This window comes from Choloepus didactylus, chromosome 2 (assembly GCF_015220235.1).
Source record: "Choloepus didactylus isolate mChoDid1 chromosome 2, mChoDid1.pri, whole genome shotgun sequence".
NCBI lineage: Eukaryota > Metazoa > Chordata > Mammalia > Pilosa > Megalonychidae > Choloepus > Choloepus didactylus.
Genome location: NC_051308.1, coordinates 22341472 through 22365928, shown reverse-complemented (window position 1 = coordinate 22365928; position 24457 = coordinate 22341472). Strand labels below are relative to the sequence as shown.

The 24457-nt window shown below is 34.1% G+C and overlaps 1 protein-coding gene across 5 annotated transcripts in view; it reads right to left on the bottom strand.

Annotated features, from left to right (window-relative positions):
* RYR2 (ryanodine receptor 2) overlaps positions 1–24457 on the bottom strand; it is a 769122-nt gene that overhangs the window by 197133 nt on the left and 547532 nt on the right. For all 5 annotated transcript variants that reach the window (XM_037821856.1, XM_037821863.1, XM_037821872.1 and 2 more), the window contains exons 38-48: positions 23903–24008; positions 22525–22668; positions 20694–20967; positions 16710–16824; positions 15220–15352; positions 14849–14952; positions 9463–9598; positions 8795–8981; positions 7143–7248; positions 4351–4471; positions 823–992 (exon numbers count right to left, since the gene is read on the bottom strand). In XM_037821856.1, the coding sequence (XP_037677784.1) occupies positions 823–992; positions 4351–4471; positions 7143–7248; positions 8795–8981; positions 9463–9598; positions 14849–14952; positions 15220–15352; positions 16710–16824; positions 20694–20967; positions 22525–22668; positions 23903–24008 (1596 nt within the window). The remainder of the gene's footprint in view (positions 1–822; positions 993–4350; positions 4472–7142; positions 7249–8794; positions 8982–9462; positions 9599–14848; positions 14953–15219; positions 15353–16709; positions 16825–20693; positions 20968–22524; positions 22669–23902; positions 24009–24457) is intronic.

The window sequence follows — 24457 nt, the reverse complement described above, 5'->3', positions numbered from 1 at the left end:
CTGCTTATGTCCATTAGCCACAATAATCAAAGGTTGACTGTTATCACTACATTATCTGTGCCAATTTAGTTTCAGAATTTACTTTGAACACACCCAACAGAAAAAGAAGAAACTTCAGCTTCATTTTATGATGCTGCTTCCCATGGATTTCATGAAAAGGGTTACTGTCAATTTACAATCTGATTTTCTCTGAAATCTAAAGGGCCCATTTCATTGAAAATAAAAGGAGGTGTTACTAATACTACTAAAATAACATTTGTGACTTCAGCTTATTCTACAATATTTCAAAAAACAGAAAATTTACACTGATAAGCAGAAATATAAATAATAGCGTGTCTCTCAATATAGAGGACAGATGTAAAACTTTTCCTCAACAAACGAACTCACCAGGAAGCTAAGATAATTAGCACAACTCAACAATGTCCATTCAACCTTCTTAATAATTTAATCGCTTTCATTCAGAAGTATCATTAAGTCAAAAGAGAGGTTAACACTAAACAGTGGTTAACAGGATCCCCCACCCCGTGACCTCCCAAATTAGGGTTATAAGAACCTCTTATTGTCTATCATAGCACCTTATCAGAATTCTTATCATACTTTAAGGTTGTCAATTTTGTTTACTATTGAGTAAATTCCTTCAGGACATAATCCGTTTCCTTTTCTCTCTATATACCAACTATTGCTGAGGTACCTGAAAACACAGTAGGTATTCAATACATTCGTTAATAAATAAATGAATGAATGATTATATCTATGAAAGAATATCGTAAGCCATAGACTAAGAAGACAAAAATTGAGGAAGCCAATTGTTCAAATCATTACCGTATCTAAAGAAGCAGCAGCCCGGAGATCTGGCAGAAAGCCAACCTCAAGAAGATGGAGGAGGAAATCTTGAACTTCAATTCCATAGACCCTGTCAAGGAACAAAACCATGGCTGCCTTGTGATCTGGGCAAAACCCTGCAGACATGTCAGGCTCCACCACATTCCCATCTAAAAGAGAGAAGGTGACATTTTGGTGTTAATGGTTATGCCATCGGTGAGATTCAGATTGCCAAAATGACTTCTTTCCATCCTTTTCATGTTTTAAATAAAGTTAGCAGTTGAAAGATTTTCTGTTCTTCTTACTAACCACAAGAAAGTTAGGTAAGAAACTATGGCTGTGGCAGTGCAATTTAAATTGAAAGTCACTGAAAAGGTTATTTGGGCATCCATTTTTAATGGAGTATGTGCTCGCTAAGGACAGAGCATTATGCTAGATGCCAAGGAAACAAAAAAAATCTAAAATCTACACTGGAAAATCAGAAGCAAATACATGAAATGTTAAAATGTAAACAGGATGTTCAATCTTTTCAAGAATGAGAGCCTCTTTTAAACATCAATAAATCTTGCATACCCCATAGAATAATAAAGTGCATTTACATAAAGATGGCTTGGAAAATACATGATTAAACAATACCATAAACCAATATGGCTTGTCAATGAAACACGTTTCATTAATTGTAAAGCATTTAAAACATATTTGACAGTCATACTATTTTCTTGATTCACAGATAATGCTTGATACCCACATAGATGAATGAACTCCTTATAATATATAATAGCTCCAGAGGTTCACAACTTGGGGACTACTAATATAGGAATTATGAATTATGCATCAATTTAAAATACTGGAGAACTGATTTGTTTCCTGTTTGATCATATGATAATTATACCAAATTAGTGCTGTGTAAATAAAATTCGTAACATACTGGAGAATTCCACACATAGTATCATGTAATCTTTAATGTTAATGCAGTGTTAAAGAAAGGAGGTCCCAAGGAAAAATGAATATGATCATAATGATACTGAAAGAATAAGGCAACTACTTTTGTTTTTCACTTGTAGTTGATGAATGTATTTTGTATTTGAATCATGAACTTGAACAAACAGCACTGTTTTAAAGGGAATTAGATCAGAGGCTTTGGTACTTTCCTTTCCTAATAATTATAAGAAGAAGAACCACAGCTTTTGCCATTTGTCCTGTTGTCAGACACTGCACTGGGGTGCTACAGATGTGATTTCGTGCAACCTTCGTAATCTCACTGTGAAGTTGGTATTATCATCCTCATTTAGCAGATGATGAAAACTGAGCTTTGAGGAATTAAGTTAACATGTCCAAGGTTGTACATGTAGTGATTGGCAAAGCTGGATTGAAACCAACTAAAGTTGGATTTAAAATTCCACCAAAGTTGATTTAACCCTAAGTGTTAAACCATTTTGTTGTACTTTTCAATTAAAAGTTGATATGAAAGTCCAGTTCATTTCTCCAAAAGATCACACTATGGGAAATTTAAATTCATAGGATTCTATTATTTTAATGTATAGCTGTGCCTAAGAAACAGGTGAACAACTCACTGATCTTATTGTAAGATCTAGTTTTTAAACTCACTCAAATATACATTCATTTTATTACACTTTTACTTCTGTCATTATTATATGTGTGTGGAACTCAAGACTCATCACTTTGTTCCAGCTGATGTTTTATTTCCACCACCTGTCCAAACACAATGGAGACAATGAAGCTGATGAACCGATGAGAGGCTGCCTCTCAGCCTATCGGTACTTGAACTGAAACTAGACTGGCTGGCTGGGTGGACTGGCTTTACTCTGTGGAACCTGCAGTATTTATCCCACCAGAAACTACTGCCTCAGACAGCCAATCCAGATGGCCTGGTGGGACCAAGAGTTGCAAGAACAGAATATCATCTTCTGAGATTCTGTGCTAAAGTTTTCCAGACTCTTTACTCTCCCTGCCCCTGTTTCTTTCATGATTATTCTGGGGGTACATTTAGCTCTAAAACAAGTATGATAAAAATGTTTAAGGAAGGCCCCTCAGCTAATTCTATGGAGGTGGAAGGTGGGAGGGGGATCAATCTTTAGAACCAAACTTCATGTGCTATGCATACAAGTATTAACCATTATTACTGATAAAGATGCTTACAGAAACAACAAACTTGTTATTGACAAGAAAATATTGATGGGTTTAGGTTGTACAGTTTATTTAAATGCATATCCACAATAAAATAAAAACATATAGGTCTCCGTCTTTTTCTGTAAAAGGAAAACATTGAAAAAAAATGTAGACATTTAACAATGACAACTGGATTGTTTCAAAATTAATTTTCATTATAACTGTGCTAGCTCAAAAAATGCTTTAATGCACAATGTAGACAGGTATTGTATATTTATGAATAAAAACATCATAAAATAATATTATAGCACAACTAAGTAGAACAGGAAAGACAACAATTTGAAAAATCTTGAAGACTGGTAAAGGCAGATATTTTGGAAAAAATTAGGAGGTATAAAGAGAATTTTTAGGCAATTTCTCAGAGAAATTGCTCCATTTTTGGTTATTTTTTATTTCCAATTTTATCTCATAATTTAGGGCTTACTATTCCCTAATCTGTGTGTCACTGGTATTATTATCTTTGTCTTAAGTGTTAAATCATTTTTGTGGCTCAAAATGGAAGCAAGGAAAAGATTTTCTACTCAAATAAAGAAGTATGAGTTAGAAGGTGAAAGGCAGGTAGATAAGGATGACCTTATGTACACAAGAAAAAAAATGGCCTAAAGTGGGGAAAACAAAGTTATGGAAAATTTTTTAAGGTCCAACTTTCCCTCCTAAAATTACAATGAGTGTTCAATTATTACGGTAGTTTATGTCACTTTATAGATTTGGATTTGTAAAGCTAGCACACAAGAGACTTTCCTTCTTCATAATCATATCACATGCAAGTAAAGTAAGCTACCTTCATGTACATATGGATCCCTTGAATCTAGTCTTGAGGTACTAACAGCTACCTCTCAGTTATTTTTAATAATTACTCAAATCTTTAAAAAATTTTCTCCTTGGTCTTGAAACGCTTCTGTCAACACACTGAGAATTTTTAATAATCCAAGTCAAAAGCTATGAATATCATTTAGAAAGAAAAGATTTATAAGACAGTGACAATGAAAACTGTCAAGAAAGAGTGAATTAAGGAACTGAATTCACAAAAGATAAAGGAGCCTGGGGACTAAAGAGCACCAGGAAGGAAATAACATACAACAGTTGAAGCACATATTTCCTCTTTGAAAGGTATCTGAAATATCATGAAGTATCAAAATCTCATTGGAAAGACAGCTGTTTTAAAAACCACAATAAGAAAAGAAACTATTTTTAAAGTAATATACATTATGGAGTTTTTTAAGAAACTTAAGTATAACTATGCTGCAAGGGGGAAAACATTGAGTACTAACAGTATTATTAAAAACATCATTTCATCCAACTTGGTACTGAATTCTAATGAATGGAAGTTGGCCTTACCTTTGGCTACTGTGGGCATCTGAAAAGCGATGCTGATTACTCCCACCAAATCTCCCAGTGGAATTAAGGATCTTAAAATAGACCTGATCCTAATGGCTTCTCCCTTACCAGCATGAATCAACTAAACAAGAAGAAAAATAAAGGAAAATTAAAATAACTTTGTAAAATCAGTGTTGTAATTCTACGAGAAAACCTAGAGTATGAGAACCCGTGTCTAAAATGGTTTTCTGTTAACAAGTGTACATTTAAAGTTAGAACTCTCTCAGAAATTGTTGTTTCAGGTTTAAAGATAAATATTTAATTGCCCACATAGTTTTCAGTGAATTCACCTTACACCAAATTGTCTTAAAATCTAGATCAGCATTAAAGCATTAGAGCAACGGTTTTTAATCCCCTTTGGGGTCCACGAATGCCTACCCCCACCACCCCCAAATTACATGTACATACCTTTATACAACATGAACCTCTGTTTAGGAACCCAAGGGTTAGAACATAATGTTGATGATAAGTTTATGAATGTGATTTCCTGGAAACTACTTAACTTCATTAAATAGCAGAGAGCCCTTTAAATTTTTGTGAGCCACATATAAAAAAAACATTGCTTACCAAAAAGAGATAGCAAAAAGAGTGCTTCAAATTTTTAGGTCACCTTGCAAAAAATACTATTCATCAAATGGAGCACAAAGCTCTTTCAAAAATTAAATCATAATATAAATCCACAATAATCCAAGCAAAGAGTAACTGATACAGAAATAGACAAGAAGGTCAACAGAGAAGTATAAAAGGATCAGCCAAGACCCAGGCATGTAAAATCTTAGTATATTATAAAAGTAGCTTTTGAATTCTGTGAAGTTAAAAACATACTGTGATATCATTATTAATCAAGGAAGTACATATCAAAATAATAATTAATTTCATGAGAAATTTGAAAATATTCTTCACATTGAATTTCAAAATTAAGATTTAATCTATTTTCCCTTAAAACCAGCAGTTGGGAATTAGGGAAAGAAATTTCTGGATCACACAGAAGCTAGAGAAAACAATCATAAAATTACATTCTTTTAATGGCAGCTTAGCAATTTTTCCTTTCCTTTTTTTATAAAAATCATGCACAATGCCTAGACTCACAAAGGATAACTAAATCACTTTATACTAATTTCTAATTGTCATTAGCAAAATAAAATTCCAAGGAAAAAAGAAAAAATAATCAAATGTAATATGAAGGGAAAACAATTATTTTTAGGCTCTGAACATACACTAATATTTATGATTGATTTAGCATCTTTCTTGGTTTGTGATGAGAATTTAATTGCATAGTCATCTATGTTGCACACTGATTTCTACAAAGGATGGGCTTATAATGTGGGGAACAAATGCTGAACACGAGTCCTAACAGTATGGTACTTCTGGATTGTTACTGGCTAATAGAGTACCCTCGATCTACCCAAGAATCTCGATTGGTATCTTTAACAGACTGCAGGCTCCCAGACAGCAGGAAGAGTGTCTTTTTCCTTCACCATTGGGTATGAAACAGCACAATTTCTGAAACACAGTAGGCCCTCAAGTAATAGCCATTGAAGATGAATAAATTTCAGAAGTATCAAGTTTAGGTCCCTATTTGCTTCAGTTGTTTCGCCCCTAAATATAGATATGACAATAGAACAAAACTTCTACTTATTAGTATAATTTCTCTCCTAGTTCCTTTGCCATTTTCATTCTACTAGGAAAATGAAGAGATACTATGAACATAAGGATTTTTGCCTATGATAACCTGCAGCCTATACATTTTTGATACTCCATTCTCATTTAATAAGATAAAAATCTCACTAGCAGCAAAATAACGGTTTCACAAAAATTGGACTCCAAGATTTTCTAAAATTCTAATATTTCTCCACCCTGTGATTCCTTTCTGTTCATAATAAAAGAGTATGTCATGGGCGTTTTAACCTATGAGTGTGAGAAAGGACAAAAAAACGCAGATAGCAAGGGTTGAGAGACAGGTGATGAGCAAGCAACAGAGGCTCTGGCCCTGTGCTCATACCAGTTTAAAAGTGTATTTGTAGTTCATGACTCTTCCACTACAACACAGGTCAATGTGTTTCAGAATCTGACTTGTTTCTCATTAACAGATCATAAAACCAACTTATGGGCTAATTTTATGGGCCCTGACTAGTATTTTTAAAGTAAATATAATAGAGTAAAACAGAACAGATTATAATAAAGCAAAGAAGAAACTATTAAAGTACATTACAGAGTATAAGTATTATTTCATGAAACTTTAATTTCAACTTGGTAAAAAAATTCTGGAAATACTAAAGTATAAGATCAGAATAGCTCTATAGCTCTTGCCTTCCTCCCCCCAACTCCTCCATTCCCCTAAACCAGTGGCAAGCACAGAGAAGCTCCCTCACAGAGACTAAATACTGTACACAAAGAAAACTACTCTTGGTAGCAGTGGTTGCTTTGTGCACACACTAAAATAAGAGAGGGAATTGTTTGAGGAAACTATGCTTTTTTCTTGTTAAAGTGTGGAGAGGATATGTGAGTTTAGAAATTATGAATCAGTTTCTACTCTATTAATGACTTGTACTGAAATATCATTACTAATTTTTACAACCAACAAGACATTTCCATAAACAATCACTTGTTCAACAATTAGGTCTAAGCTATTATTTTCAATGGAGCATGAAGATTACTGGTTTTGGACGCTTTTGTGATCTCTGCCAGTGATCTATCAGTGAACATGGATAGATAAAGCGGGATTGTTACTCCTGGGCACGAAAGGCACTTACATGCATTTCAGGAGCACAGCGTCCTAACAGGTCAATCAAAGCTGCATAAAAGGTCATGATGGCATTCCCCATGTGGATAGTGTCATCCTCCTCTTCTTCTGAGTCACTTTCATGGATTTTTCAAAAGACAAAGGCAAAAAAGATAACAAAGTAACATTTTGGGTATATTACATACATCTCAGAAGAAAGAGACCTTCTATTCTTTTCCTTGTTTTTTTTAATATGATTTTTAGTTACAATTTGACATTTGAGAAAATAACAATGGATAAAGGCCAAATTTGAGATTCTATCAGCAGGAACACATCTGGGGAAACTTTATTGACTCCTAAAAGGAAAGATGAATCATGAATTTGATAGATTATGCTTATATCTAGCGGTAGAATGTATTTACAAGAAAATAATTAGTGGTAGAACCATCCAAGTTTAGACTACTTTGTAAATAGCATACGTTTATAGAAAGGGTGACAAAGATCACATAAATATATACATATAAGGCACCCAGCACAGTGCTCTGCCCAGAATAAGCACTTTATAAATATTATTTCCTCACCTAGCTGTATTCCATCACCTTACTCTACCCCAACCCCCAAAACAAAATCCAACATTTCTCCCTGCCCATCTCAGTGAGTAAAACTAAATAGTTCATTATCTCACTGATGGGAGAAAAATCTTGATGACCATGGAGGCTCATGTCTTTCCTTTTAGTAGCTTGGCAGAAATCTGGCTCTGCTGGATGCAGCAGTCTGCAGCCTTAGGTGACAACCTCATTCCTGGCCCACAAGGCTGTTCCTGGGCCATAGGTATGCCCACTCACTGCCGTGGATGACCTGGGTCAGAGATCTTACGCCCCTAGTCTGGAATCCTAGCTATGGCAGGTATAGAATGTCTTCACCCATTCTATATGTGGAAGAACAGAGGCTTCCAGGACTGGGTACCCTACTATGACTCTGCTTAGAAGTTTTCCCCAACAAGTCTTAACATTATTTCTGCACCAGTGGTGCAAATGGCGTGGATCCATGACCATCTTGCATGACACTCACTTCCACAGACAAAAGACATTTGAAAATTCAAATAAATAACATGCCTGAACTGATTCATGTCCATTGCTGGAATCAAATACTAACAATGTATTCTATGAAGAAATGAAAGATAATGGTTGCCTTCCCTATCTGTCCCCAATAAGTTAACTAAGCATTTACCTCCCAGAATTTCAATATCCTCTTTTCTGGACTTTACCACCAGACAAGTTTAGTCAAGTCCTTCATGTTCCTGTTAAGGTCTGGTTCTCTCTCACAACTGTCATGAAAACTCATTCTATACTAGCTTCCCAATAAACTCTAGTCCAATTCCAAAGTTTTACCTCCCATCATTTGTAAAAATCACTTTGCCAGAGCCCCTGGGAAAATCCACACAATGTATCTCCTTCTATAACTTAAATATTTCTCTACTAAGTTGACATACTCTTTCCCAGCTTGCTTCTTTCTTCCTTCAACCTATTCCAACAACAAATTCCATCTTTCCTCCAAGTCTGAAACATTCTATTTTAAAAAGGAGAATCTTGAGTACTTGAAAGTCAGTACTGCAATTAACACAATCCAAATTTTCAGATATGTACTATCATTTATTCCTTAGGGTGTGTATATTAGACCTACGGTGTTTTACTGGATCCACTGGTTGGTGAGGGACCATCTCTGGAAGGATCCTCAGCTATTTTTATAGCCTCTTCCATAGCTGCAAGAAGACCATTTCCACCTTCTCCTCTCAAAGCCGGACCAAAACACTCAGGCCTCCGAATAAGCAATCTGACCACCACATTTGCATTCTCTTCCACACTCTCTCCTAAAATCACATCGGGAATATAAACAAACAACTATTGAATACATAGAAGTTCTGAGCAAATCAATATTACACCCATCAGTTTTTAAAGCCAAAATTCCATACAGATACTAGTTTTACTTATAAAAACAACATAGTAAATGTCTTCATACACTTACAATTTTCAAAGGAAATAAAAGCATTATGGGGCCACAAACTATTCACCCTCATTAATTTGTATTGGGAAATAATGCCCTTATCTATTATTTGCAATTCAATTACAAAAATTAATAAGTTTATAGGTCTGAAGATTTTACTTTAATAATGAAAGCAAGGCATCGCTACCACAAATATTGTGAAATAAACAATTACTGTGAAAAACTGATTATAAAATCTACAATTTCTTTACTAATATTCCTTTTCTTCATGAAAATTCTGGAATGAATCATTTTTTTAATGTAGTTTTTAATAATTACCAAAAATAGCAAAGGCAGATTAGTCCTACCATTACAGAAGACAGCAAATCGGAGAAAGTCGAGGTATCTCTCTCCTTCTACTGGATTCCACCCAATGTCAGGATAACCCTTAGACACCAGCATCTGGCAACTCTGCAGCCCACAACCAGCCAAGTATCGAACTACCTACAAACAAGGTGATAAGCAAGAGTTAACTTGTGGAAGAAAGGTCATTAGATGCTTACACTAGGTATGGTAAATGATATTCTCAAAGGTTGCTTTAAAACAAATACATTTTAGTAAAATTTTTTACTCCCATGGTAATCCACATGAACTTTTAATGAAACCTCAGAATTAATAAATATTTAAAAATTGTAAAGTGCTATCATAATAAAAATATAAATAAACCAACTCCATGAAAGAAAAATGTTCCTCAATTTCTTATCACTTAATTTGAGACCCTTACCTACAAAAAGGATATTATCTGATAAACTTCAAAAACATCAAAGACCTTTGGCCAAAGGCAAAAATGTCTGAATCCATCTGAGATATTGAAAAACCCATCTAAGATACAAAAATAATTTAAAGAGGAATCGTTTTATACAATGATATATCAACTTAATGGGCATAGGGTGGGGTTTGGGAAGATAACAGGTGAGTAGGGATCCTACCAGTGGCTCCAGTAAAACACCATAGGTCTAATATAAACACCCAAAGGAATAAATGATAGTACATATCTGAATATTTGGATTGTGTTAATTGCAGTACTAACTTTCAAATACCCTTGGGTTCAAATCTAGTTACCTCTTGTGCCAGTTTCAATGTATTATGTCCCCCCAAACGCCATTATCTTTGATGTAATATTGTGTGGACAGACTTATCGATGTTGATTAGATTGTAATTCTTTGAGTGTTTCCATGGAGATGCACCCCACCCAACTGTGGGTGATGACTTTGGATAATTTCCAAGGAGGTGTTACCCCACCCATTCAGGGTGGGCCTAAATTAAATCACTGGAGCTACAGAAATGAGCTGACAAACAGAAGGAACTCAGTGCGGCTGAGAGTGACATTTTGAAGAGGAGCTACAGCCAAAAGGGACACTTGGAAGAATACACAGAAGATGAGAGAGTAGCTGCAGATGAGATACAGTTTGAAGATGGCCGTTGAAAGCAGACTTTTGCTCTGGAGAAGCTAAGAGAAGACAAACGCCCCAAGAGCAACTAAAAGTGACATTTTGAGGAGCTGAAGCCTAGAGAGGAACATCCTGGGAGACAGCCATTTTGAAACCAGAATTTGGAGCAGACGCCAGCCACGTGCCTTCCCAGCTAACAGAGGTTTTCCAGACGCCATTGGCCATCTTCCAGTGAAGGTACCTGATTGTTGATGTGTTACCTAGGACACTTTATGGCCTTAAGACTGTAACTGTGTAACCAAATAAACCTCCTTTTATAAAAGCCAATCCATTTCCGGTGTTTTGCATTCTGGCAGCATTAGCAAACTAGAACACCTCCCTTTACTGGATGCACCAGTTTGAGCATATTACTTTTTTAAAATTTTTTATTCTAGTACCATATATATAACATAATATTTCCCCTTTTAACTATATTTAAATATATAACTTAGTGCTATTATTTACATTCACAGTTTTGTGCTAACCTTACCATCATCCATTACCAAAACTTATCCATCTTCCCAAATAGAAATTCTGTACTTTTTAAGCCTTAACTCCTTATGTCTTACTCCTGCCCCAGGTAACCTATATTGTAGATTCTGCCTCTATGAATTTGCTTATTTTGTTTATTTCATATCAGTGAGTTCATACAATATCTGAGCTTTTGTGTTGGGCTAATTTCCCTCTACATGATATCTCTGAGGTTCATTAATGTTGTCACATGTATCAGGACTTCATTCCTTTTTATGGCTAAATAATAGTCCATTATATGTATGTACCAAATTTTATTTGTCCATTCATTGGGTGATAGACACTTAGGTTGCTTCCATCTTTTGGCAATTGTGAGTAATGCCGCTAAGAACATCAGTGAACAAATATCTGTTCGAAACCCAGCTATCAATTCTTTGGGGGTATATATCTAGAAAGAGGATTGTCAGGTCATATGGTAGTTTTATATTTAACATTCTGGGGAATGGCCAAACTTTTCCACAGTGGCTGCACCATTTTACATTCCTATCAGCAACGAATGTGTTCTATTTCTTCACACCCACCCTAACACATGGAATTTTCTGTTTTTTCAATAGTTGCTATTCTAGTGGGTGTGAAATGGTATCTCATTGTGGTTTTGATTTGCATTTTCCTAATGGCTAATGAGGTTGAGTATCCCTTCCTGTGCTTTTTCGTCACTCGTTTATCTTCTTGGGAGAAATGCCCATTCAAGTCGTTCGCCCATTTTTAAATTGCGTTGTTTGTCTTGTTGAGTTGAAGGGTTTTAATATATTCTGGATATTAAACCCACATTGGATAGGTGGTTTCCAAATATTTTCTCCCATTGTGAAGTTGCCCTTTTACTTTTATGATAAGGTCCTTTGAGGCACAAAAGTTTTAAATTTTCATAAGGTCCCATTTACCTTTTTTTCTTACATTGCTTATGCTTTGGGTGTAAAGTCTAAGAAATCACTGCCTAAAACAAGGTCCTAAAGATGCTTTCCTAAGTTTTTTTTTTAGGAGTTTTATAGTGCTGGCTCTTCTATTTAAGCCTCTGATTCATTCTGAGTTGAGTCTTGATACTTGCACAATTAATATGCACCACTGACCAGGGTGCAAAGACCACTCAATTGGGGAAGAATAGTCTCTTCAAGGAATGGTGTTAAGAAAACTGGATCTCCATTTGCAAAAGAATGGCCACTTAATGGCCATAAATATGAGAGTTGATTTCCGAGCTTCAGTCTGATTCCATTGGTCTACATGCCTGTCCTTGTGCCAGAACCATGCTGTTTTAATTGTCATAGCTTTGTAAAAAGTTTTAAGATCAGGAAGTATGAATCATCTAACTTTGTTCTTCTTTTTTCAAGATGGCTTTGGCTGTTCAGGGCCCTATTCCCTTCTATATAAATTTGATGACTGGCTTTTCCATTTCTGCAAAGAGGCTCCTGGAATTTTGATTTGGATTGTATTGAATCTATAAACCATTTTGGGGAGAATTGGTATCTTAACAATATTTAGTCTTCCAATCCATGAATTTTATTTAAGTCTTCTTTGATTTCTTTTCGCAATGTTTTGCAGTTTGTTTTCTGTGTACAAGTCCTTTACAACCTTGGTTACATTTATTCCTGCATAGTTGATGCTTTTATTTGCTATTTTAAATGGAATTTTTTTCTTGATTTCTTCTTCCAAGTGTTCATTATTAGTGTATGGAAACACTACTGATTTTTGGGTGTTGATCTTGTACCCTGCCACTTTGCTGAATTCATTTATTAGCTCTGTGGATTTTTCAGGATTTTCAGTACATAAGATGAAGTCATCTGCAAAAAGAGAACATTTTTTTCTTCCTTTCCAATTTGGATGTCTTTTATTTCCTTATCTTGACAATTGCTTTGGCTAGAACTTCCAGTACAATGTTGAATAACAGTGGTGACCGTGGGCATCATGTCTTGTTTCTGATCTTAGAAGGAAAGCTTTCAGACTTTTACCATGAAATATGGATGCTAGCTGTGCATTTTTCATATATCTCCTTCATCATTTTAAGGAAGTTTCTTTCTATTCCTAGTTTTCTACATGTTTTTATCAAGAAAGGGTGCTGGATTTTGTCAAATGCCTTATTTGAGATTCAGCCATGTGGTAGTGTATGTCAGTGCTTCATTCCTTTTAGTTGATGAATAGCATTCCATTGTATGGATATACCCCAATTTTATTTATCCATTCATCAGGTGATGGATATTAGGACTATTATTAATAAAGCAGCTATAATCGTGCATGCATAAGTCTTTATATGAATATATATTTTCATTTCTCTTGAGTAAAAACCTAGAAATGGAAAGGCTAGGTCATATGGTAGATACATGCTTAATTTTTAAGAACTAACAAACTGTTTTCCAAAATGACTGCACCATTTTTCATTCTCAATGGTGAGGTATGAAAGTTTCACTGAGCCACATAATTCCCAATATTTGGTATTGTCAATCTTTTTAATTTTAATCATTCTAATTGGTGTATGGATAAAAGACTTTAAGATATGGAAGAAAATTCTCCTGAGGGGTGTCAGAAATATAAAGATTCATGATCCTAATTGGCATGTCACAAATTTTTGTGAAAGAGTTCATTCCTTCATGCCTTCAACAGATATTTATGGAATGTCTTCCTAGTGCCATTGCTATTGTATAAATCTGGGACAAAACAGTGAACAACATAGAAAAAAATGTTCTGACCTCACTGACCCTACATTATAATGGGGAGGAGATTTTATAAAATATGTAAAAATATAGATTTTAATAAAATAAATTTATTTTAAAATATAAATATTTCTCAAAAATAAATATTTGAAATGTAAGTAAATGTTTATATAAATATGAATAAGATGAAACTTGTATATAATAAATAAGTTTTTTTCAAATTTTGAAAATGAAGCAGCAAATGGGATAGGAAGACCTTAAGAAAGAACTGGGAAAAGAAGCTTCAGTTTTAAACAGTATGGAAATGGAAGATCTGATCAAGAAGGTGACTTTTGAACAATGACTGGAAGGACATCTAGAAGGAGCCAAGAGGATATCCAAGGGAAGAATACTGCAAATAGAGGGAAAAGCAAGTGCAAAGGCCCTGAGGCAGGAGCACATCTGGCATGTTCCAGGCCTAGCAAGGAGACCAGTGTGGCTGGAGCAAAGTGAAAGAACAGGAGAGCTGTAGAATATGGAATTGGGCTGATACATAGGATGGAATGAAGTGGGATCTTTGTTTTTTTTTCTGAGTGAGATAGGAAGTCTTTGGAGAGTTCTGAGCAGAGGATTGGCATGATCCTTTTAAGAGGATCCCTCTGGCTACTAAGGTAAGAACAGACTGTAGGGTGGGATCAGAGTTCCCCTTAGAATGCTACTGTATTTACTGCATAAAGGGAAATAATCTACATTCTGGTAAGCATGTATATGGCCTATTATGCATGGAATGCTGGCATTAGGATATCACTGACGCCTTACATCAGCATACATCAATTTATATATATTATAGATGTATGTATGAGATGTTAAAACAACCTTTTCAGGAATTGAAACTGTAAAATTAAAGAAAATCAACAGCAGATATCATCAAAGGACAAAAACATACAAGAATGCAGATAGAATAAGTTGATAACCTAGCCCAAACTACCACAGAAAGGTCTATATAGTCAGAGGAAATACATAACCTTAAACTTCTACTTATTTATTACTTGAAAAAACAACTACAAAGAAATATAACTCACACAAACACACATGGCAGGAATGTTGCTTACCTTTTCCAGATCTGGCTCACGTAAAGCTAAGGCTAGTTCATTATTATCCATCACAGAGGCTGCTGCCACATCCAGTGGTGTTGAACCCCTCATAGCTGGGGAGGCTGTTAATTCAAAGGAAGATGAAATAAAACCTGGATTGTGCTGTAACTACACAATTAGCAATAAAAACATACTTTCTCTTAAAATATAACTTCTAAATGCAATCTATATACATAAGATAAATTATATATTATATATTATACTGAGAAACCTATATAATTTAAAATTAACTTACATTAAAGTTCAGTACCTAAATGCAATCTATATACATACATACACACTCATTTATAAAATCTTAAAGAGCAAATAAAAGATAAATATTTACTTACCAAGACCAACACTGCTGTTTTCCAGTAAATAACTAAGATGATCAAACATAGCTTTTTGATTTTGCCTACTTATGCGACAGAAGTAACATAGAAAACGGCAACAGTTAGCCACCATCTTGGGAAAGGTGATTTCCTATACACAAAAAAAGCATTTGGTTCATTGTGAAAGAAAATGGCCTTTATAAAATTGAGTTCAGAAATGATGGTCTTAATCACACTGCCAACCCATGTGCACCCATGTCTGCCAAGCTGCAGATACTGAAGACCTTCAAAAGTCTAGACTTTGACTCACCTAGGACTTGAGCCACTGAAAATCAAGCCTGGTGCTAAATTAGAACCCTCACTACCATCAGTGAGTTGGGTCTGGAATGAAGCTACAGCCCTACTCAAAGGTGGCCTGAACCCAGTTTAGGAATCAGGTAGACCCAGCTGTGATTCCTGACTGTAGCACTATTAGTCATGCTTCCATGGGAAATTGTGCAATCTCTTTGATTTGGTTCTGTGAAACTGAAACAATAAGGACGGTAACACTTATTTTAGTTAAGGGAAGAAAGGATTCAATGAGACAATTTAAGAAAAGTACCCAATTTCGGGACTTGGAACCACATAATAGGGTCTGGGGAGAGCCTCCCGGATTTCACAAACTCACTGATCTCACTGTTTGCCTGCTGAGGTGAGTGCTCTGCCTGGAAGCCCTGCCTGCTAGGCTCCATCAACCAAATCTACCTTGGAGGCTGAATCCTATTATAGTATACCCCAGTTACTCTCTGGAGACCTATAATTGAACATATTATAAATATCTTTGTAAGTCTGTCTAAATGGTAGACTGAAAATGGGAAATGTGGATTTATTTCCATATCTTAAAAAATCTTAAAATACAAAAAATAATGAAATATATTTTGCATATCAGAGGTCATAAAATTATACTGATTTACCTGAAGTCATTTGTTACATGATCTACTAATCTGGCTTTAAAGAAACTCTATTTTAAATTTTAGTCACTTAAAAAATTCATTTCAGACCTGACAACAAATATAATACACTCCAGAGCATCATTCTCAAATCTGGATCTGAATCAAGAACTGAATTTCATTCACTTTAATCTGAATTAAGGGAATTTGATGGATGTGAAGAACACGCTTGTGTTAGGGACTTCTAATGTGAAGGGAACTGATTCATAATTCAAAATCAGAAAAAGAATTGGTATAGTTTTAACTTTTAAAGTTTTAAAATATCCTCCAGAAGAGAATAATTTGAGACAGCAAATCACACAGTATAAAATAGAAACATTTGTTAATATTAATAAAAGAAAAAAAATAGTAGCATATCCAACTCTCAATCTCTAAGGTTTAATTTTGTTTTTCCAAAGAATGTTAAAAAAAAACAACCCTCCTAAGATGATTTAAGAAATTCTCTGTTAATAACATGTACTCATGTACTCTGGGAGGCTGTAATAAGTGACACCCCAATTATCAAAGGCTTTCCTTTACCTTGGACTCACCGCCTCCCAGGACGTTTACCATGACTTCCATGACCGTCTCATGCATCCCAAGGGCCCTCATGAGATTAGGGTGCTGGTAAAACACTTTATTATTCATGATATCCCTAAAAAGGACAGGGTAGGTATGGGGCAAAGCACAGAGGTGAGAGCAGAATTTAAATGCAAATTTATCTGAGATTCTGATAAATCCTTTAGAAATAATTACTGACCTAAATGGAAAAGTAAAAGCTATCATAATTAAGCCACAAAAATTAATATAAGTGCAATTAATTGAATTCTCTTCAAAGACGTTGAAAGTTTACCAAAAAATGATACACAAGTATTGAATTCTTCTCAATTATAAGAAAAGCATTAAAAACGTAAACAATTTTTATGACATATTTTTGGACACATATCATTCCTACTTTATGGACATCCAACCATGTGTTCAACTTTCTTTTGTAATATGAATCACATTAGTGTTACACTATATTTATATGAATATTCCTATATAAATTCTTGATATATAACCATCTCTGCTGTATGTATAATTACAGTAATATTTCCTGTTACATTCATGTTATTATTCTAGTAAAATGCTTTTATAAGTGCATATTCTCCAACAGAAACTAAATACACATGAAGAACAGGTACAAATAAATCAACTCATTAAAATAAACATTCAATTTAAAGAAACAGGAGCAGATGATGCCTAAAATTTTTCAAATTATTATTACTGCATTAAATATTATTGCAATATGTATGGCAAGGTATTTCTAACGATCTTAATGATTATTTTTCGCAAATAAAGAGCTCTGTTGATTTCTATATTAATATAAATCAAATCAATGCAAGAGTCTTTTCTATAAAACACTATCCTGTCAGAACATACAGTCTTCAAGAAAACAAAAAAATTCCCTTCAATCTGATTTCATTAATTCAGGTGTACACCTATTTCACTTGGTCAAAATGCTAAATTTAATTACTCTGGCTCTATGAAGAAAATGGAACAGTATGATTCTTACTGTTTCTTTCTTTTCTTTTCTTTTCTTTTTAAATAAATAGGGTTTGTATGTAGCATGACTCAGAAAGTGATTTGGGGGCCCAGGACTAGCGTATGTCTGACCTATACCATGCAAGAAGAAATCAAGGTAAACAAACGCACACTTTTCTTTCACATTAGATGTAGCATATTTGGCAATAAAACTTTCAACCCTCAAACCACAACTGTAATCGCAATATTTGTTCTCTCATTTAGTCAAATCCTTTTAAATGAACTAAATTTGGGAAGGAATTAATTGAAAAACTTTGTTTGCTTTTACTTCTAACTAAATCAAATAGATTTATAATTCTATCGCCTAATGGACAGGTTGTCATTTATTAAGCCTGTCCTTTGAGTGGAATATTTCTAATACCACAAAAAAGTAGCATTATATATATTTTATATACATAGCATTATATATATTTATATATATTTTTTCATAATCATTTTGTATTTTATCACTGCTAAGTGATTTATGTATGTTATAATATATAACATATATATTGTATGTATAACATATACTGTTATTACAATAGCAAATACTGTTGTACATTATTTTAAGAACGAAAGTGCTCTTCATTTTCCCAAAGACTTTCTTTTTTACATTTGTTAATTAAGGTAACTTCTTTTGAGAAGTCTCTTCAGGTTAGATTTATCTATTGGCATGTAAAAAGTATAGGTATTTAAATACTGGTATTCAGAAAAGACCCATGCTCATATATTTATAAAGTCTGTACAATTTGCTAATGCTATTTAGGCTTTTCTATCCCTCCTCTTTCTTTATTCCATTAAAATTCATATTCTTAGTGTGCACAGAATTTGTGTCCATTACCCTTTTCAAACCAACATTATCAAGAGTTTGGAATATAATATTACATTTTTATAATTTCATACACTTAATAAGCCATGACCAATGTAGAGTGTTGTGTTTGTTTTTTTTAGTTTAAAATGTATATAAATAATATCAAACTATCTATATCTTTCTATACTTGTTTTCCTTCATTCAGGATTGTTTTTGAGTTCCGTCAAAGAAAAAATCCAGTTAGTCCATTTCATCTTTTTTTCAAAGAATCAACTCTAAGTTTCTTTGATCCTTTTTGTTTCTTTGTGTTCCATTTTATTCATGTCAGCAGTTATCTTCATCTCTCCTTATTTAAATGATTATACCAGCTTTTGTTTTTCTTTTTTGTTGAATAGTTGTCATTTACATCACTTTGCAACATTCTACGTTCCAGATTTCTTCATCTGCACATTTAGACTTTTGTGTGTGTGTGAACATCATATAGCTTATTTTTATTTGATTTTACCTGGTATTTAAATTCCATCTTATTACCATATCCCCAAATTCTTCTTTCTTATCAATGATTGTTTAGATTTATCCATATATACACCAGTAATATACTTACTAAAACTTATAGCACCCATTTTTGCCTCTGAATTCCATTTTCTTTTTCCTAAAGTACACAGTGTTTAAGATAAAAATGTTAGAAGTGCTTTCAATGAGAGATTGTAAATAGGCATTCTGAAAATGACTTTGCTCTCACTCTTGAATACGGGGTATCAACTCTAAGATCCAAATCCACATGAAACAGAAGCTCATGATTTGAATTCTCAGTTTGGTAACACATTCTAAGTTGGTGGTTATTTTCCATCAGAACTTTGGATGTAGTATTTCATTGTGTTCTGACCTATAGTTTTGTTAATCGAGAACTCTAAATATTGTTTATTGGCAAGCGTTCTGGATTTTCTTTCTATTCTTTTAATACAGTCTATGTATTTCAGGTGATAAGCAGATTCACCATGGTATATCCCACCAAAGATGTGGAACTAATGTACTGTATGAATTGGTGAATTCATGTTTTTCATCAGTTCAGAAAAACTTAAACCAGTAGCTCTACAAATATTCCCATCCTCCAATTTATCTGTTATGTTTGTTCTACAAATCCCATTCAGCATATGCTGGAACTTCATATACTATCCTCTAGTTCGCTTAACTTCTCTTTTATAGTTCCTTATCTTTACCTCTCTGTGCTGTATTTCTGAGTAATTTCCTCAGATCTACGATCCAATTTATTTTCTCTTTAGCTGTGTCTAGCTGTAGTTTTATCCGTTTTTTTTTTCATGTCAGTTATTACATTTTTCTATAAGTTCTATGCGGATCTTTTCCAAATATTCCTGGACTTTTTTGCACTGTCTTATTCTTGGGGATTTGATGTATTCCTTTCTGTTTTTTAACCATTTTAAATGCATTAATTTTAATCTGACTGCCATTCTATTATCTGAAGTTCTTGGGAGTCAAACCCCACTGTTAACTGTGTCTGAATATCCTTACTCCTGGTGGATTGTTTCCTTATGTGCTTTGCAAGTTTTGATTGTAAGCTAATCATTTGTAGTATTTAGGTTTTCCCTGAAGGATTTCGCCATGACCTGAGTTGAGAAAGTATCCATCCAGACCAATTTTTATGCTGATTTCTCAGCTTTGAAATCCTCAGACTGTGAATAAGTATAAACTAACCCCCAAGTACACATGAAGCACAAGTTCATGATGTCAGTTTGCAGATTTTTCCCCCTTCCTTTTTCAGAGCCCAAGTAGATTCAGACTAGCATCCTTTTTATCTCCTGCTGGTGAGTTTCTTCTCCCATGGATTTGAATGTGTTTATTAATCTATATTTTTATATATGATTGTACATTACTGAGGGATTAAAAAACTCTTAAGGTTTTGTTGCATATTATGGCTACATTAGCATCTAGTTGCAAAATTAGTCATATTTTGTCACTGAGCAACTTTCTTATTTAGATTTAAAATGTAACCTCTAGAATTAAATCTAATTTAAAGATAATTTCATCCAGATAGTACATGTGCATTAATGTACCTATTGTACTACTAGTAAGATAAACAATTTGAAAGAAAAAACTATAATAAAAAGGTTTATAAGACATAAACAATTTACCCTAATCCACGAATCATAAGCTTCTCTTCTTCTTTGCCCATCCTGACACTCAGCAAAGAACGAATCTGACCCAGAGATGCCAGCAGGTTGATAGTATCTTCCACGGAGACACCATTTATAGTGTAGGTCTTTGGCAAAGCCCGAACCAGACCCCCGATACCATCGTACTGTCGATGGAGCAACACAAACATGGCCCTCACCAACTCAGGGTCTTCAATGATGGACTCCTGAGCCCATCTGACCATGGTCTCAGAAATCAACTGCTGAAGAGTGGCTGTGAAGTCATTATGCATATTTTAAAAAAAAAAGGAAAATAATAAGAAAGACACATCAGTTGGATATTTCATCTGCATATCCTATAGTCCCAAACTAGTATCTATATTTGTACCGCAATTGAAAACATCTAGGACTACTCTTTGAAGAAAATAAACTTCAGTTAAATATCATATATATCAGTTATGGACATACAAGAATAAAACTACACAAACCTTTCTTTTAAAAACCATAGTTAAATTAAAGAGTTTAAACCGTTTCAAAATTAGTCACTTTATCAAAACCATTGATGTCAATCATTGAATAAATGGACATTTGGCAATCAATGAGGTACCCTATTACTTTTATCTGCTTTGCTCCATTATATTCCTCCGAGAAGGTCTAATATTATATATCTTCATAAAGATCAGTCATTGACATTCAGAAAGGCATATGTTTATCCAGTTGTCTCTTCAGTTGAGTCATTTGCATTAGTGAATACATGTAGTTATATTTTTACTTAAATTTGGATTCCTAATTGTCACTTAAATGTCTTCAAAAGGATAAGACTGTGAAGCTGTATTTGCAACTTTCAATGTAGTATATTCAAATGCAATAAAAGCCTCCAAACCTCTTAAAATAAATAATAAAATTGCAAAAGCTAAGAGGGGTTGATGTGACCAATTCATAACGTAGTCAAGTATTTAATTCTTATCATCTATTCACTGGCTGATTTTCAAAAAAGAAGCTGTTTAACTTGCATTTATAAATCACTTAGGGAAAAACAAAACTACCAATTTTAACTAAATGCAAAACATTTCCATAGATCTCAAAATATTGCTGTCATTTTTTAATAGGTCAAGATTATGAACCTGAAAATAAATATAAAAAGTGATTCTTAAGAAACTTTGAACTCTGGTTCTGAAGAAGACTTGACTCCAATTTGATCGTGATACTGAAGAATAATTTGAGAGGTAACTGTATGGATAAAGGTTTGAGACTGCAAGTTAGTCATGAAAAACTGAAAACTTTTAGTGAGTTATTTTTTCTTTCAGAAAAGCTGTTAATAAAAGAGCTCTGCATCTTAAAATCAATGTGGTTTCATGGAGTAGCCACTATAATTCTTCAGTTAAATAGGATACGAATGAACCGGAAATGCTTAACATTAAAGAAAATATTTTAGAACCAAAATATTGTTACAGATGACATCTATTTAAACTTTAAGAAAAGGTTTAATTTTATGCAAGGATATTTGAAAAACAAAACAATATTTAGATACAAAAGTTAAATTGCCCCTTTTATACTTTCTCTCAATAGTCTCTGATCAAATACTTAAATTTTTAGTTCTCTCAGGGGCTCCATCACCCCTTTTAATGCTGCTCCCAACCTGTTCCTAGAAATAAACCATGATGCTGCTGTCTATTTGTGGCACCTACAGGCATCTATTTAATAATCTTTTTTTTTTTTAGATGTTGCAAACTCAAGTATCTCACTGGCTCATTTAGAACAATATTCATTCAAAGGATGAATAGATGCCAGCAGTAGAGTCATTTTGCCAGTGTCATTTCATACTGCTTACAGGACTTCTTGGAGTCACTCTCAACTGGTTTTTCTGCTTGTTTCTTCTTCAGGTATGTCACCTTTTCTACCAGGGACAGCAGGCGTCCTCTAATTGTTAAATCACTGTTTCCATCTAGAGACCCATCTTCATCCAGCTCAATTCCTAGAATGAAAAATACAAAAATAAAGCAGAAAAAAAATTATAAAAAACACATTTTGGGGGGGAATAATTCTCAGGCCTTGCAACCTTTTCCATTCACAGCTTATATCACTGCTGCGATGTCTAAAACATTAGTCAACACTGAATTAAGCAGTCTTGCCTGTTAGCAATCATAGATAAGATTTAATCATAGGTCTCTTCTTCATCCCATTCTTTTTCCCTGTTACAGTGAGCTCAAAGCTATCAGCAGGCAGGACAAAATATAAAACCAAGCAGAGAACAAAAGAGCTCTCTCAGGCACTGACCCTTCAACATCCCTAAGGTTGGGCGTGGTCTGCCTAGAACAATAGTCCTGTCGTGCCTAAAAAACCTCCCTGAACTCTGATCCTCCTCACTTGCCTTCAAAAATGTCAATGATAGTTTGCTAGGTTGAGAGACACAGAGATCAGGCATAATTAGGTATCATAAACCAGGAAATACTTTATGTCTAAAGCAACAGTTCTACCATTAGGGTATTCCTTTATTTATATATTTATAGTATATACATACTATAATTTTCTGGCAATCATTTTATTGTGCTTCATTTGTAAGTTGAATTAATACACAAGGTGGTGTTTTTATTTACTTTATTAAAATAAAAGTAAAAATAAGCACTACTAGTGCTAAATATATATCATTTAAGAAACTGCTAATTCCTTAAATTTCAGTGAATCACAGACCTTATCCACATGACTGCATAAAGGGAAAAAAGAACTATATCCAGAACACCTAGAAAAGGAGGGGGGCTTAGATTTCAATTATTGATAGCTAACTTAATGCCAGATTTTCTGAGGCTTAATTTCAAAAGATATATGCTGGTTTTCCTAGGCCATCCTAAAAAGGCCCTTGAACCAGTTTAAATATAACCATTTGTGTTCAATTTCTTTTAGACTATATCAACCTAATACTTGTCTCTCCACCAAAAGCACCTGGCTACATGCCCCACGGCCCTCTTCCTGCTGCCTGCCAATGAGGGAATAAGGGAAAAGAGACAAAAGATTTTTGTCATCTTTTTCTGCTCACTCTTTCTTTCTGATCATCTGACTATCCCTGATGGCTTCGCACAATGGGACAGCTAACCATTTTGCCATAATAAACATCCTGGTATGAACACCTAATAAGAATTGTGTTTATCTGTATCAATAGAGATGGATTAAAATATACATTTAATAAGAATTGTAAATCAAGAAGACCATACCACAATGTGTCATCAAATCTTCATGAAAATCCAAGAGTCGGTCTCTGATTTCTTCAGGACATGGACAATCGCTTTTGTCATCCTTAAAATTGAGAAGCATATTGATCTGAAAGTTCACAAAAACAAGAAAGAGGAAGAACAAGGGACAAAAGAAAGATGAATTCAGGGTTGACTACAAGGACACTTCCTGTTACCCCTTTTTAGCAACACCTATTTCCTGTTCCTCTTGTCTAATTCCTTGCAACCAATAATCCAGACTCCATTTCTGAAATTTTTTTTTGTTTCAAGAATGTCATATAATATGTAAATATTGGGATTTCGCTTTTTTCACTCAGCATAATTCTCTTGAGATTGATCCAGGCTATATCGTGTAGCAATAATTCACTGCCTTGTACTGCTGAATAGTGTTCCATGGTGTGGATACACCATGGCTTGTTTTAACCATTCATGCATTGAAAAACATCTAGGTTGGTTTTTTTTTTTTTTCTTTTTGCTATTACCAATAAAGTTGTTATGAACATTAGTATACAGGTTTTTCTGTGAACGTAGGTTATT